The sequence below is a fragment of the Chanodichthys erythropterus genome, chromosome 9, assembly GCF_024489055.1.
Source record: "Chanodichthys erythropterus isolate Z2021 chromosome 9, ASM2448905v1, whole genome shotgun sequence".
Classification (NCBI taxonomy): domain Eukaryota; kingdom Metazoa; phylum Chordata; class Actinopteri; order Cypriniformes; family Xenocyprididae; genus Chanodichthys; species Chanodichthys erythropterus.
This window is the reverse complement of record NC_090229.1, coordinates 22,613,255-22,630,941: the sequence shown is the minus strand read 5'-3', so window position 1 is coordinate 22,630,941 and position 17,687 is coordinate 22,613,255. Positions and strand designations below refer to the sequence as shown.

At 34.9% G+C, this 17,687-nt stretch overlaps 1 protein-coding gene across 1 annotated transcript in view; it reads left to right on the top strand.

The window, feature by feature from the left end:
• Positions 1-17,687, top strand: part of ralgps1 (Ral GEF with PH domain and SH3 binding motif 1) — a 148,224-nt gene that overhangs the window by 107,589 nt on the left and 22,948 nt on the right. The window contains exon 10 of the mRNA XM_067393908.1: positions 15,177-15,314. Within this exon, the coding sequence (XP_067250009.1) occupies positions 15,177-15,314 (138 nt within the window). The remainder of the gene's footprint in view (positions 1-15,176; positions 15,315-17,687) is intronic.

Below are 17,687 nucleotides of genomic sequence, written 5' to 3'. Positions count from 1 at the left end.
TTTGAATTAATTTGTTTATCTTTTTATTTTTACTCCAAATGAGCTTAGAAGAAAATAAAACCCTTGATCAGGCATTATAGAGGCATAAATAGTCGCTTTCTGTGTTTCAATGCAGAGAGTTGATGTAAAAGAGTGCTGAAATATGTATTATAAAAGACTTCGGTTGCCGTTTCGACTCCATTCAAAATGCCTTTCTGTAATTGTTTCATATAAGCCTATAAATCATTTTGATACCCGCTACAAAAACGGCACTTAAAATGACAAATGTGAAGGTCTTCTGTTTTAAATGAGAAAACCAGAGAGGTGTTTTCAACCGCAGAGGCGGATGGAAAAGGAAGCAATTCATGACCCTGTGACCTCTAACTCTTAATTTTATTTCCATGTTAAACTTTTGGGGTTTTATGCTTTAGATTGGCCTTCCAAAAGTTCATTCTTCTGAAAGTATAGTCTCTATAGGTGTAAACTGCTCCCTTTGTCACCAGCCTTGTACATTTTATGAGTGTTATGAATCAGTTCTTGTCATTAATTCTTCCATCGAGGGGAAAAAATGTGGAATTCTCTTACAGAAGAGAGAGATCCAGAGGTATTTCCACTCACTGGCAGAATATGATGTGTCACATTCACTCAGATTTTAGATATACCGTTTTTAAATGAATAAACCCATCATGGTCTGTATAATATCCAGAAATTTGTTTGACATAAATATAAAAAAATATGAAAACTCAATAGTTCAGAGTTATGACAGCTTTAACAGCCTCAAAGTGTAATTTTCATTGTAAAAACATTTTGAGTCTATACACCAACCACATTCTTGGTTACATTCAGTAGTTTTCTTTTAGTTTAATAGCAAAAGCATATTCTGTATATACTAAAATATGTTACCGTCATTCTTTTTTGTGTCCTCAGCAATAGCATTAATGGATGAAAATGTAGGCCAGTAGCACCTTTAAATGTAAGATTTGCAGTGCTTTCGTCTGTCTGTATATTGGTTTATGTTCACTTCTTTTAGGGTTGTAAAAAGTTCTTTCTCTTGTCCAAAAATGTAAACTTAACATATTTATAACTGCCTATAATTTTGTACTGTAGGTCTCAGGGATACTCTCTTATGGACCGATATATATATTGTTCTGTTACAACTGATTTTCAGTTAAAGCATTTAAAGACATACATAATCACAAGTTCTGACTCTTGTTAGAATACATTTACATGACCAAAAACAGACTTATTTGTTAATTATTTTAATACCTATCCATTCAATGCACACCTGTTTAGCATTCATATGTTTTCTTTTCAGTGTGTAAGTATGTTTTCATGTCATTTTCTGCCTTTATAAATCCAGATTTCTCCCCTAGATTTAAAATAGGATTAGATCCATGGAATTTATGACTGAATCTGATCATATGTGCATTTTATAAATGAAGCCCCTGGTTTTGTGATTTTTTTTGCATGCTGATTTTGGAAGCGAGGTAACTTTTCTACGTCCCTTAAGACAACTCTCCTTTCTCTCTTTCCACCCATTCCAACTATTGATACTAGATAAACAATAGCTCAGTATTACAACCCTGAGCACTACGGAAAAATCCAGGAGTTGGAAACCTCAGAGAGTCGTGGTGTGGTGAGATGAGGTTCCAAGCAAAGCACATACTGTACCCAGTGTCTCAGTGTGAGGGACTCACCATTTGTTATTATTTCCCATGTTCAGCAAGTATGGTAATACCTTGCAGATTAAAAGAAGGGCCTCAATCAACCGCAACTAGCTTATACTGCCAGTTTTGGGGGGTCAAAAAATAATGGGGCTTTTCCATTTTCCACTGTACGTAAGGTTTTTTAAATTACTTGATTTAAACACAATACGCTGTTGTCAAAGTAGTCAAACATTGGGTCAATTTTGTGGGACATGTTTTAAAAAATTGTATGACCTTCTTAAAGGCATGGTTCACCTGAAAGTGTAAATTCTGTCATCATTTACTCACCCTCATGTCATTCCAAATCTGTATAGACTCTCTTTTATTCTGTGGAACACAAAAGAAGAAATGTTTCAAGTGTTTTTGTCCACACAATGAAAGTAAACGGGGTCCAGAACAGCACTTTGTTGTATGGACAAAAAACACAGAGACATTTTTCAAAATATTTTCACAGGCCTCAGTTTGCTCCGCTACAATATACGAGCAACAAAGATTGCACTAAAGTACCTTTTTTCCAACACTATATATTTTATACTTAAAGGGATAGTTCACCCAAAAATGAAAATTATCCCATGATTTACTTATCCTCAAGCCATCCTAAGTGTATATCTTCTTTCAGACGAACACAGTCGGAGATATATTTAAAAATATCCTTAGTCTTCCAAGGTTTATAATGGTTGTGAATGGCAAAAAAAATGCATCCATCCAGTAATCCATATGACTCCAGAGGAGGCCTTTTGAAGTGAAGGGTTGCATTTTTATAAGAAACGTATCCATATTTAAAACTTTGTAAATTCAAATAACTATCTTCCGGCAGACGACTGAAGTCGATTTGGGCAACCTCTGTCCCGGCGCATGTCGCAATGACAAATGTGGATGCGCAGAGGAGAGAGCAAAACAAATCACTGGTCATGGATTAGAAATCTAAAACAAGAATTTTTAAAGAGAAATGTCTGAGGAATTTGATATAAGAGAAGAGGAGCTTGAGTTTGTTGCGCAGCCCTATTTGTTTAAATCATGAGAGGCGTCTAAGCTTACGATTCTCCTACATCCTGCATCATACATCACGTCATCACGACTTGCGCATTCTGTGCACGGTCATTTACCAGAAGCTATAGTTATTTGAATTCATAAAGTTTTAAATAACGCATCCCTTCTCTTCAAAAGGCCTTTATTAACCCTCTGTAGCTGTATAGATTACTTTGATTATGGATGGATTATGGATTTTTTTTTTAAAAACATGGCTCCCCATTCAAGACCATTATAAACCTTGGAGGACTAAGGATATCTCTGATTGTGTTTGTCTGAGAGAAGATAGTCATATACATCTAGGATGGCTTGAGGGTGAGTAAATCATGGTATAATTTAAATTTTTGGGTGAACTATCTGGGCCATAACCAAGGCTGTTACATTTGTCATCTGCCAATCTTGAACATTTGGCTATATCAGTGAAGCTGCACTCTTATCAGGACATCATGTATCTTTACATGTTTGATATACAGGTGCATCTCAATTATTCAAAAAGTAAAACTTAAAATTATTTTAGATTTATTAGACATAAAGTAAAATATTTCCAGACTTTTTTGTTTTCATTTTGATGATTACAGCTTGCTGCTCATCAAAATCAAAAAATCTGTATCTCAAATTATTAGAATATTTAATTTCAAGTTCTATTAAATTACCATTCTCAGGGTATAAATACTGGGTTTAGGTCAGTAATCCTAACAGCAGTCATGGAGAAGTCTGCTGACATGACAGTTGTCCAGAAGACGATCATCAAGACCCTCTACAATGAAGGTAAGCCACAGAGGGTCATTGCTGAAAGAGCTGGCTGTTTGCAAAGTGCTGTGTCAAAGCATATTCATGGAAAGTTGACTGGAAGGAAAAAGTGTGGTAGGAAAAGGTGTACAAGTGAAAGGAATGACCACAGGCTTGAGAAGATTGTCAGGCTTCAAAAGCAGTGGACTGAAGCTGGAGTCAGTGCATCAAGAGCCACCGTACACAAACATCTTCAGGAAATGGACTACAACTGTCACATTCCACGTACCAAGCCACTTCTGAACCAAAGACAACGTCAGAAGAGTCTTACCTGGGCTAAGGAGAGAAGGAACTGGACTGTTGCTCAGTGGTCCAAAGTCCTTTATTCAGATGAAAATAAATTTTGCATTTCATTTGGAAATCAAGGTCCCAGAGTCTGGATGAAGAGTGGAGAGGCACAGAAACCATGTTGCTTGAAGTCCAGTGTGAAGTTTCCACAGTCAGTGATGATTTGGGCTGCCATGTCATCTGCTGGTATTGGTCCACTGTGTTTTCTGAAGTCCACAGTAAACTCAGCCATCAGGAAATTTTAGAGCACTTCATGCTTCCTTCTGCTGACAAGCTTTATGGAGATACTGATTTCATTTTCCAGCAGGATTTGGCACCTGCCCACACTTCCAAAGGTACCAAAAGCTGGTTCAATGGCCATGGTGTTACTGTGCCTGATTGGCCAGCAAACTCGCCTGACCTGAACCCCATAGAGAAACATTGGTGTATTGTCAAGAGGAAGATGAGAGACACCAGACCCAACAATGCAGATGACCTGAAGGCCGCTATCAAAGCAACCTGGGCTTCCATTACACCCGAGCAGTGCCACAGGCTGATTGCCTCCATGCCATGCCACATTGATGCAGTAATTCATGCAAAAGGAGGCCCGACCAAGTATTGAGTGCATAGAAATGAACATACTTTTCAGAAGCCTGACATTTCTCTTTAAAATATCCTTTTTTTTATTGATCTTATGAAGTATTCTAATTTATTGAGATAGTGAATTGGTGGGTTTTTGTTAAATGTGAGCCAAAATCATCACAATTAAAAAGAACCAAAGACTTAAAGTACTTCAGTCTGTGTGCATTGAATTTATTTAATATACGAGTTCCACAATTTGAGTTGAATTACTGAAATAAATTAACTTTTCCACGATATTCTAATTTATTGAGATGCACCTGTATATATCAGACAGACATGTTTTATCTGGTGCATGAAAGCAAAAAAAGCTAATTTAATACGAAAGGATGAAAGTTCACCTCAGCCTTGTGATCTTGATGAGTACAGCAAAAGCTCTTGACATTAATCAGAAAGGGGGTCGGAGGTTTTCTCTTCAGTGGCTTTGACACTCACTGCCGCGCTACACGCAAAGTCTGTAATGAGCCACCTCAGAGACAAGGATCTGAGAGCGCCTGGAAGAGCAGAGGAATGGAAAATACACCCCAGCCCTCCACTGTGGTCCCTGCAGAAACTCATGAGCTCATTGTTTGGCTAGACATCTGCATCTTCTTTGAACAGTAGCCTGACCACATCCTCAAGGCTCCACTGTTCCTTTGCTCCCTGCTATCGCGTTACCTCACTTCTTTTATTGAGGGAATGAAGTATTACTGCCTTGACAGCAGTTGAGTAGCATTGCACAGTTATTGATTTTCTGATTGCTTACAAACAGGTTTCCTATCCACTTTGCCCACCATTGCCATTGGTCAGACTTACAGATTGCCACACCCCAAACTCACACCATTGGTTGTGCCACTGTTGCTGTGTCAGGATAATTGTGATTCTTAAACAAATAGAGCAATGTTTTGATACCACAGAGTTTAAACTTTCCTGGGAAATCTAATGAATGACTTTCTTAATGTCGTCTCTGTATATTAATCTAGGATACAAGACAGTATTTTTACACCAGTACTGATATCATTGTGTCTTTGTGGATCATCCTAAATATGTAATTGTCTGTCTGCACTGGTTTTAGTCATTTTGGTGTGTTAAGCTTAGATGTTTTATTGTGCATTACATGCAAAAATGTGACATTTACTCATTCAAACAATGCACATCCTTGGTGCCAGACAGGAAACGGAAGTCTTACAAAAGTCACTACCATTCATTTTTAAATGTTTTTGAAAGAAGTTTCTTATGCTCACCAAAGCTGAATTTACTTAATCAAAAATGCACTACAAACAGTAATATTGTGAAATATTACAATTTAAAATAACTTTTTTTATTATTTTAATATATTTTAAAATGTAATTTATTCCTGTTATGGCAAAGTTACATTTTCAGCATCATTACTCCAGTTTCAGAGTCACATGATCTTTCAGAAATCATTCTAATATGCTGATTTTGTGCTCAAGAAATATTTCTTAATGTGTGGCTTATTATACTGATAATACTGTCACTTATTTTTGTGGAATCCGTGATTCATTTTCAGGAATAGAAATTTCAAAAGAACAGCATTTATTTGAAATATAATTGTTAATGTCCTGCAAATGTGACATTAGATCACTGAAGACTGGGGATGTACAGTATTGAAACCTTAATTTTAGCCAAAATTACACTGTCTTGTATAAATTCATAAGGATGTTTCAGCATTATTTTTAGCGTTGTTAGAACAGTCTGTTGGTGTTGGAACTCATGATGGTCATTTTTTTTTTTTTTTTGTTTAGCTCTAAATCCAAACAAACATGCAGAATAAAGTTGTCTCAACTCAGCATTTTATGCAGGGCCATGTGTTTAAAATGGTGGATTAAGTGTGCTTTAGCTGTATTTCATCCCACTGAACAAAACTGACAGTGTTGAAACTCTAAATTTCATCCTAAGTGATCTCAGAGGAATTGTGCGACAGCGGTCTCATGTCGAGTATTACTGTCTTCACCACATCAAAGGACCTAACAGCGAGACTTGCATAAGACTGTCACTTATAACTTCCATAAAGTGTTTTTGCCATCTGCGTTTGTGTGCGTGTTGCTCAGTGCATATTTGTTCGTACACTAGTGTTTTTCCAGTGTCTCTGGCTGTTTCGTGGACACTCCTTGAGTCACGGCACAATAGGCTCTTTTATCTCATTATGCAATATATAAAGCTTTCCAGACTGCGTGGCAATTTCCATAAACTCTGTATTGAAATCCCTAGACATGCCAGCATAATGAGTTAGTTTGTTGGTGAGAGGCATTGTCAGCCAAGTCTGCTCTAGGTTGCATTATTCTACCTTGTCAGATTGTGTTTCAGGTAGTAAAAGATAGTATAACTGTCTGAGGTTGTCATCACTGTCTATATACATTTTACACTTGTGTGAGCAGATTGTTAGGAAGATACAAAAGTATTTTCCTGGCTCTAAAGCCGCTTGCGAGAGCCAGGCTCTCCACGCATTCACCTTGACTAACAGTAACGTGTGTTTATTTAAAATATTCTTTTGGCTGCTCCCAGTTTTGCACTCTGTTCCGGACCCATAATAGCACCATACTTGGCTGTGCAGCTCATGAAAAGTGCTATGGGATTCATTGGCCGTGAATCCTGATGCGAACGAATCCAGATGCTCTAAATAAAATTTAAAAGTTAACCGCTCATCATCAAATGCATTAATCAATCTTTTGTTTCTTACTCGCCCCTCTATAATCTGTCTAATGTTGTTGAGTTCCGGATGGCAGGTGTTAACACTTCCTTTCTCAGTCATCCCAGTTGTTTGTGCTCTCTGGAAAGCCCCTGATGGGAAAACCAAATCCCTTGAGATAGCCGCTGCATAGCACCCTGCAGCCCCACTATCACATGTGAACTCATACATCTGGAATGTTTCTCTGCCACTGGCCAGGCCGCAGTCTCAACACCCTTCAGGCTGTTTGCTTGTAGAAGTTTGAAAGTTTTTTTGCTTTGTTTTTTTCCATAGCCTGCTATGAATGCAGACAGTTCATGTAATTAAAGGCCCTGAACCACTTCACTTTGGCTACAAAGTATCAAACACAAAATACAGTTTTCCACAGTTATGCACATTTAGTTTCCTTCATCACTGTGCAGAATCTGTGAATCAATAGACACGAACAAAATGTGCGTGTATTTATAAAATAAATTTATAAAAGGTGCCCCGAGATAAGAGAAGCATAGCGGTTTTAACTTGACCGATTGTCATGAGTCATGAACATGATGCATCTGGCACCACTACATTTGTGTACTTTTCTTTATCTGAAAATAATACTTTTTGTCCATTCACAGGTATTTCGCATTTTTGCAAGTAACAACAAAAGTAGTTAAAACAAGTCAAGTCTGCTCATTGTCATGTTCATTATTCAAGTTTTCCACACAGGTTGGTTCTCCTCAGGGTTTTGAGGTTGGAGGTGGAGCTTGTCTATACTGTCTTGAAAAATACTTGGTTGTTGAAGAAGCAAAGAAACAGCTGGCATTTGTGGTATTTTACCTGCCTTCTACTGTCCTTTGCCTATTAAAAATGCGAACCGTTTCTAACTTCAACACCTATGCAAAAGATATAAGTTATAAATTAAGTTCTTTGAGCAGAATGGATAATCGCCAGAACGTTTTAAGACATCAAAGTGATATTAAGAAACTTTGGATTAAGATGTTATGTAACATGTAATGTTGATGGCAAAGGAAAAAAAACCAAAACAAAACACAAGTCTTGAAGAGACTTTTTTTTATTTAGCAAATTATTTATGTAACCTTGCCAGTCATTACCAACAAATCAACCCTCAACTGGTTTATAGGCATGCAGCTTTGTTTATTTGTGTATTTAGTCCAGTCATTTTACAAGTGAACGTTATGCTCCAGTTACTAATATGATTATGTGCACATAAAACCAGTTTTTCATCAATCAAATCCAGCTGCTTTGAAACGAGGTGACATTCATATATATGTAGAACGTCGTAAAGTGTATTTTGTTATGTAAAATTGCTTCTTGTACTTGCTTCTTGTCATAGCTGTCATTTTGATATTATTTGTATACTATATTGAATTAGATCAGCTTTCATTTTAATTTAAGTTTAAGTAATGATAGTTATTTTTATTAGATTTTTTAAAATATTTGTTCAGCTTTAATTTATTATTTAAATTTTAGTTTTATTACTTTTAGTATTTCATCTTATTTTATTTCGGTAAATTTCCAAGGCAGTGTTTGTAATTTTCTTTTAGGTTTTTTTGTTTAAGTTTCTTATCTAAAATTTTATTTTATTTCAGTTTTATTTCCATTAACGTTACGGAAGAGGATTAGGGCCAAGCAATAATAAAAAAATAAAACCATCTTGAAATTAACGTTGTTAAATTTCGAGAAAAAACTCGTTAAATTTCAAGAAAAAAGTCAAGATAAAATGTTGAGAATAAAGTCATTAAATTACGAGAAAAAAGTTGTTAAATTACGAGAACAAATTCGTTAAATTATGAGAAAAATGTCTTTAAATTTCGAGAAAAAAGTTGAGATAAAATGTTGAGAATAAACTCAAATAAAATAATTTAAAATAAATAAAATAATTTAACGTAATTTAACGAGTTTGTTCTCATAATTTAACGACTTTTTTCTCATAATTTAATGACTTTATTCTCAACATTTAATGAGTTTATTCTCAACATTTTATCTCGACTTTTTTCTCGAAATTTAACGTAATTTTTCTCATAATTTAACGAATTTGTTCCTGTAATTTAATGACTTTTTTCTCATAATTTATTGACTTTATTCTCAACATTTTATCTCGACTTTTTTCTCGAAATTTAACAAGTTTTTTCTCATAATTTAACGAGTTTATTCTCAACATTTTATCTCGACTTTTTTCTCGAAATTTAACTAGTTTTTCTCGAAATTTAACAACTTTAATCTCAAGATGGTTTTATTTTTTTAATTTTGCTTGGCCCTAATCCTCTTCCATATAATGGAAACAGTGTTTTAATAGTTTTAGTTTTAGTTGACAATAACATCACAGGTTTTTCAACACTTTTCCATGCTTATGCAATATAAAAAATGCTCTGCATTCATTTCTATATTGATTTTTAAATACATTTATTTATTTTTATCATGGAGTTATTTGTGAAATCCCCTTTCGAAATATATAGTCAAATATCTTGACTGGGCTTCCAGCCTGATCAGTGTCCTAAATGCTTTCGATATTTATAGACTAAAATCTGTGGCTGTCCCATTTGAGGATCCTCTGTGGTTAACTCGCATGTTATCATATTTACTTATTATTAGTAATATGTCACAGGTGAAGCTTATCAATCACTGATCATCCGAGACATGTCAGAATTTATTTCAATCGCCAAGATTTTTACTGTGGTGTTTTTAGTGAAACATTTCCTGAGCCATTGTGATTTATACCATCTAGCTCTGTGTAAGTCACACTGTGTCCTTAAATTCTTGGCTCGAGAGATGCATGTGAGAGTTATATTTCAAGGAGCATAAACCCTGAAGTCTGTAAATGTCTTTGACTGTAATGGTCCCTGGTTTTAGTACACTCAGCAGCGCTGTGCCCACACTCCCTGTTCTATTCATGGACATCAGTATCGGACGGCTGCTCCTTGACTGAATTCCACAGGGTGTTCAGTTATGCACGTCCTGATTTTGCTGAGTTAGATGTGTTCCTGGGTCAATATATTTTGTTGATCCTGGAACAATATTCCTGTCTGAAAATTTAATCCCAACCATATCCCTACCCCTAAACCTACCCATAACTTATCCCTAAAGTCAGAGGGAAATATGTGAATAATACTAATGTAGAAGCACCTAACCCTAGTTGAAGGCCTAAACTTGACATAAACTGTAAACTTGTCCCTCAGATCTGACTGGTTGTTTGGAATGTTGTTCCAGGATCAACAAATATGTTAATCCAGGAACATATTGCACTTGGTGAAATCAATTATCAGGTCCTCCTTACAGGGATTGTTAGGGACTGAAGAGATATTGGTAACTCCTGACATAATACAGATTTTTTTGTCTCTTTCTCTGATGGCTAAATACCCCTATTTTTGACCATTTTTGACAACCTGAAAGAGAATGACAGTGCCAACATTGTTGACGGACAGCAAGAATAACCTGTTTCTTTCCATACGTACATCAATGACATTACAGAAAACTATTTTTCAAGTTTCCTTTCATGGAGCACATTCTATATGTACTATACTGGCTGTCACATCAGGTAAAAGTTACATCAGGTATAGAATGAGATTTTATATCTTTTTTTATTACTTTTATTATGTTTTTAGCACTCCAAACTTGACTGATAACTGTGAAACATTTTATTATACCTCTTAATGTCTTTCTCTCAGTGGAGCTGAACCTGGTTTCACTCGAAAGCAGCCACTGGAACAATCATTTCCAGAAAGTCTTATTCACTCTTATTCATTGTGTCCCAGAAAGTCTCATAAGCCTAGAATAGACCTAGCTGAAGACAAATATATAATTATTTGCAATTAGAATATGTTGTATACCAAATGTCTGGATGTTTTTCCATTTTACCAAGCCAACATTCTCTTTCCCACTTTTTATATCAAGTAATTTTACTAAAAATAAGATTGTAACGTCCTTGAATTACTTGCTAACTAGCTACTAAAACACACAGACAAGAAAATGGTTATTTTGTCCTTGCTGACTTGAAGAAAATTTGTTAATTGTCAAGTTTGTGAAAATTATTTCCACCTCAACAACATTTGTTTATAATATTTGCTTTATTTTGGGCACAATTTTTGAGGAGGAATTTTACATGTTTCACATTTAAATCATTTCTTGCCATTATTTCTCTACACTTTCTGCACATATAAAATCATGATAGTAGTTGCCCAATAGATGGCAGCTGAGGTCATTCACTTCCATTACCACCGTAGTTTTGCTGTTGTAATTGAATCCACTGAGAGGTCACTGGAGGTCAGTGAGTTACTTCACTGTTCACAGGAAGTATATGTCAGGGTCAGTCTCAGCTATACTGCTGACCTATGACCTCCCTGACCAGCACGCACACTCAACACAAGCTCTAGGCTATTTCTGTGACTTTAGTGTTTGCTATAACTCCAGATCTTATATTCGTACAGCAGATTTTTTTTGTCAGGTTTATTTCTTTTAATTTTATGGGGGAAGCTGCAAAGCCACAAACAGTTTTGGATACAGTACTAATGGGCTTATTGTTACATGTCAAATCAATTTTACCCCTATTGCATTATACACTCAGCCAATGGCGTATTTTAAGAGCACCATTTGTAAACTTAGATGCACAGCAAGCACATGTATATGTTTACATACATTACCATTAAAAATGTTGAGGTTGGTAAGATTGTTTTTGAAAAAAAGTCTTTTATGCTCACCAATGTTGCATTTCTTTGAATAAATAAAGTAAAAACAATAATAATGTGAAATATACACTGCCCGGCCAAAAAAAAAAAGAAAAGTCGCTGTTTGGATTTTAATAGGCAAATACTTAAAAATCTATGAATGGATCATTATTACTGTGATTATTATGTTTTTAGCATGTTATACGTTTGGCAACGTTTTTTTTTAACCCTTAAAGATGGAGTGTGTTGCTTTTCATTTCTTAAACAACCATGTAGGAAGACACATCATGGCCATATTCCAGGATGACAATGTCAAGATTCACCAGCGTTAAAATTGTGACAAAATGGTTCGGAGAGCATGAAGAATCATTTGAAGAATCATCTGGAGTTTTATTAAAGAAAGTTCAATCATGCATGGAAATAAATGTTGTGATGTTATTTCCATCAAGAGGTGCATTAATTTTTGCTAAAGATCTTGTATTGACAATGCAAGAGGTGAGCACTCTGTAAAGTCTACTCCAGCACATCCCAAAGACTTTCAATGAATTTAAGGTCTGGATTCAGAGGTGCCAGTTCACGTGTGAAAATGATTCTTCATGCTCTCTGAACCATTCTTTCACAATTTTAACCCTGGTGAATCTTGACATTGTCATCCTGGAATATGGCCATGATGTGTCTCCCTACATGGTTGTTTAAGAAATGAAAAGCTACACACTCCATTTTAAGGGTTAAAAGATCCATTGCCAAACATATAACAAATAAAACATAGAAACATAATAATCACAGTACACTCTAAAAAATGCTGGGTTAAAAACAACCCAAGTTGGGTTAAAAATGGACAAACCCAGCGATTGGGTTGTTTTGACACAGCTGTTGGGTTTAATCTTAAACCCAACCTGCTGGGTAGATTTATTTAACTCAACTAATGTTTAAAAATTACTTTATTGACCACTTAAAATGAACCCAAAATAGGTTGGAAATTAACATGTATTAATATGTTTAATTAATAATAATTAAATAATAAACATGTATTAAATTGCTTTTTAATGAATGTTCACCTTTTGATATTATTGTTGCCTCTAGTAATTATGTCTGATTTTTAATTTCCAACATATTTTGGGCTCATTTTAAGCCAGCCATATAGTCATTTTTAAACAATAGTTGAGTTAAATAAAACTACCCAGCAGGTTGGGTCAAACATTCAACCCAACCACTGGGTTTGTCCATATTTAACCCAACTTGGGTTGTTTTTAACCCAGCATTTTTTAGAGTGTAATAATGTTCCATTCATAGATTCATAAGTATTTACCTATTAAAATCCAAACAGCGCCTTTTTTAGCCGGGGAGTGTATTATTACAATTCAGAATAACTGTTTTCTATTTCTATTTTAATATTAAAAAAAAAAAAAAAAAAAAAAAAATCAATGTATTATTTCAGTTTATTCATTTTGTTGAAAACAGTTGTGCTGCTTAATGTTATTGTGAATGAAGTTTAAAAGAGCAGCATTTATTCAAAATAGAAATCTTTTGTAACATTATAAATGTCATTTTTGATCAATTTAATGTATCCTTGCTGAAAAGAAATATTAATTTCTTTAAAAAAAATTAATTGACCCCGAACTTTTGAATGGTAATGTATAGTATTTCATTAGTATTTCATATTAGGTTAACCCTGTATTTTTTCAGCTGAAATCATAGAGCGCTCTTCATGCTAATGACAAGTGTAATTCAGCCATCAGACAGAAGTGGTAATACACATCAGATCTGAATACTAATGAGAGCTTTCAACCACAGAGAAGATCGGTTTATCCCACCTCAGGGCCAGGTGTCAAAACTATCCACTTCTGACCGTTGGAGCAGAACATTGACCATATTTTAGGTGTATGATTACAGAGAACAAGTGTGGCATCTGGTTTAACAGTGGAGTGGGAGAGAAGTTGTGTGGCTACTGAAGGTTTTTAGCTGCAAGGTTCATTTTTCAGCCTAACTTATCCTGCTTGCTTCACTCACTGAGAACATCCACTCTCACCTTCCTGTAATTTAATACTAGTTAAGCCACGGATAGTCTTAAGGCTTGGCGTGAGAAAGCAGACACATCCCACTGGCTGTGTAAAGTACATCTTAACTCTTCATTATTGACTAACTGCGCTCATTAACAGACTCGTAACCTCTACCTGCTGATTAGCAAGCTGCTTTGTGAATCCTGTAGCGGAAACAGAACACTAATGAGCAAGCAAGAACATCCAGGCGATAGCTCCAGGGCACTATTTCCAGGCCAGACACTGAATGTTGTTTAATTTTGTCACTGTCGCCTGACAATTACCAGTGTTCATGAGAATCCTGGAGAGAGTTCTATCTGAACTATCTGTTTAAATGTAGAAAAAGAGGGGCCACTAAACTCGAAAGGGTAAAGCTTTGAAGTTTCACAACACTGAGTTCAGGGCCCAGATGTGTAATACAGTATGTTTCAAAGTACTGTAGAACATCTGTTTAAAAAGTGATAGATGGGTTTCTGGAGAATAGTATGTGGATTTTTAAAAAATTTTGACATTAAAATTTATAGTAAACCCATCTTTAAGGAATAGTTCTCCTTTATTTATCAATTACTCATTGTAACCCATATGACTCGTTCTTCCATGGAACATGAAAGGTGAAGTTTCGGAATAACTGAAATACAGTATGCTGCTATCATTCAAAAGTTTTGGGGTCTGTAAGATTTTTTTTTTAAATGTTTTTTAAAAGAAGTCTCTTATGCTCATCAAGGCTGCAGTAAACTGTAAAACAGCTTTGTTAAATATTATCACAATTTGAAATAACTGTTGTCTATTTTAATACATGTTAAAATGTAATTCATTACTGTGATGGTAAACCTGAATTTTTAGCAGCCATTACTCCGTTTTTCTGTGTCACATGATCCCTCAGAAATCATTCAAATATGTTGTTTTTGTGCATTATTATCAATATTTAAAACAGTTGTGCTGCTTAATATTTTTGGAAACCATGAAACATTTTTTAGGATTCTTTGATTAAGGTTTAAAAGAACAGCTTGTATTTGAAATAGAAATCTTTTTTTTTTTTTTTACATTATAATATATAAATTATTACTTATATAAAGTAAAGTATTAATTTCATTTAAAAAAAAAAAATCATACTGACCCCAGTCTTTTGAATGGTGGCTTAAATAAGAACTGAAGATGCCAAGCTTCAAACTGATGTAAAACAGCCATAAAAATTGAATAAAAGTCCATACAACTCACTGATTCAACAAAGAGCTTACTGAAGAGGAATCACATGCATTCAGAAGTTGCATTCAAGAAATTGTATGGTCTACAGTTATATTTTTTTGGTGCTTTCAGATCATTTTTTATAAAAGTTATAAAATTACCTCTCTCAACCTTATGTCTTTAAACACTTTTTCTTCTCTGTTTACATTAGGAATTTACCTGTTTGATATGACCTACATTGACTCCGCCTACCCTGCTTCTGACAGCATCATTGAGACTGAGCAAAGAACCAATCAGATGAACAATCTGCTGCGCATCATCTCCGACCTACAGATGTCCAGTAATTATGGTACGTTGCTTTAAAAACACATATTAATTTTCATAGTACATTATTATTTATGTAAGTACCATTTAGTTTTTGCTTCATCTTCCTTTACTATATATATATATATATATATATATATATATATATATATATATATATATATATATATATATATATATATATATATATATATATATATATTTATTTATTTTTTTTTTTTATTTTTTTTTTTTTTTTATTTTTTTTTTTTTTTCATATTAATGTTAAAGTTTTATTAAAGAAAGTTCGATCATGACAACTCTCGGAATAGTTTTAGCATGTTATTGAATATGGCAGTGTTAAAGAGTTAGTTCACCCAAAAATGAAATTTCTGTCATTAAAATGCCCCTATTATGCCCTTTTTTAAGGTTCCTACTATTGTTTTGGGAGTCTCCTACAACAGGTTTACATGCATGCAAGGTCAAAAAAACACTTTCTTTTTCTCATAATATACATTTAATTTCACCTCAGCTCTCAATGATTTATAAATGATTCGTTAGAAGCAGTTTGAAGAATCAGTCTCTGTAAACCCCTCCTTTCCGTGAGCTTACACTGCTCTGATTGGTCAGATGGCCCAATCCTTTCTTATTGGTCTACTGTGCGCACCGCGTGCCAGAAATGAAACGCCCATTGCCATAATTGAATGACAGCTATTAATTCGCAAGGCATTGTATCCAATGTATGGACAGAAAAGATGGCATCGATTTTACCGCATCAATTCGAGGATGAAATGACAATGAAGTAGTCGATCAACCAGAAACTGATTCGTCACCTTAGTTTGCGTTATTTATAAGACCTGATACCAGCGTCTCTATTGTCTCGTTACACTTTATATAGGTGCACCAGTGGGAACAGTATCAGAATGCCAAGCAAAGCTGAAAACCTTTAAACATAAGATAAACATTTAGGCCAGATGTGTACACAGACTTTTTCACCATAACTATTAAAAAAAGTAAAAAAAATGGCTATAATTGTTTGACATTGCAGTGGGTGTTTAATGTTTACATAGAGAATACTTCAACGAGTTAGCATGAACTAGCATCTTAACATCCTATTACAATACAGATAGAGCTCCTTACTACTGTAATAATGAAAGCGCAGAGAGAAAAAACTGTTTGTTTTACAGTGATGTAAGCAAACCGGCCCACAGCTATGTTGTAAACTCCTACGTTAGCCGAGCACAAACGTCAATAGCTCATAATGCATTACACTTTGTAAACAAAAGTCGTGCTCCATCCTTGATAATTACTCCAAGTAATAAGACAGACAAGCTGCATTAATCGACAAATTTTTATACATCTGAATAGCAGAACTACAGAAACGTGACCTAGCCGATTAGCAGAAGACATACAGACTAGGGTGTATGTTACACAACATAACATATAAAACTACGAATTTTGAACGATCGCTAGAAAATATAAGCATCAATTATTATCATACTTACATGTTGAGATTCAGAGGAGCAAGCTCGTCCAAATAAACTGGGCATTGATCCATATTTTAAGACCAAGTGTTTTGTGAATCCTCTGTTAAACTCCCCGAGGTTTGAGAAGCAGTCATCAGTAAAATGACGGGAACATAACAAAAGATTGTACTGCTGTGGTATTGTTGAAAAAATCAATTTTCCCTGGCGTCTGTGCACGCAATAAGTGAGCGGGCAATATGCTAATGTTTCGTTATGACATCACAGCGAAACGCCTTTGGTACTGGGTTCATATTAGGACTTCCTCACACCTCAGTCATACAACGAAAAGGCGTCACGCCTCAGACTAAAAGGCTTCAGTCATCGGACAAAATGGCATCGCGCCTCAGACTGAAAGGCTTCAGGTCTCAGGAAAAACAACATCAGGTGTCCGGTCTCGTTCAATTAGGCATAGAACTAAACAGCCTCAGACAAAAAGGCATCGGATGAAACGGACTCAAAAAACGGGCTTTTTTTGTATAGCCTAACTTTCTATTGGCTTTTATTACATCGTAATGCTGTCCTTCAGTTGTCTTTTTCTTTACTGTTACTATTCCCAAATTGATGTAAGGTGTGTGTGCGTTCATGTTAATTATGTAGGCTAGAATCTATCTGTTGATGGTATTCATGTAGGCTATTTATGTAATCCCTTGGCGAATAAGAAAAGACCAGAAAAGAACATGGTGATTTTCACATTGGTCTGCAGAAAAACAGCAACGGGCTGAGTGAAAATGTGAATGTGACTCTTCCATCCAGATAGTGGTATTCTGTTTTTATTGTTATTTTTATTTTTTTATGCATTCCATTTTTATTTGTATGTATTTTTTTTTCCTTTTTATGTAAAGCACTTTGAATTACCATTTTGTACAAAATGTGCTAAATAAATAAAATTGCCT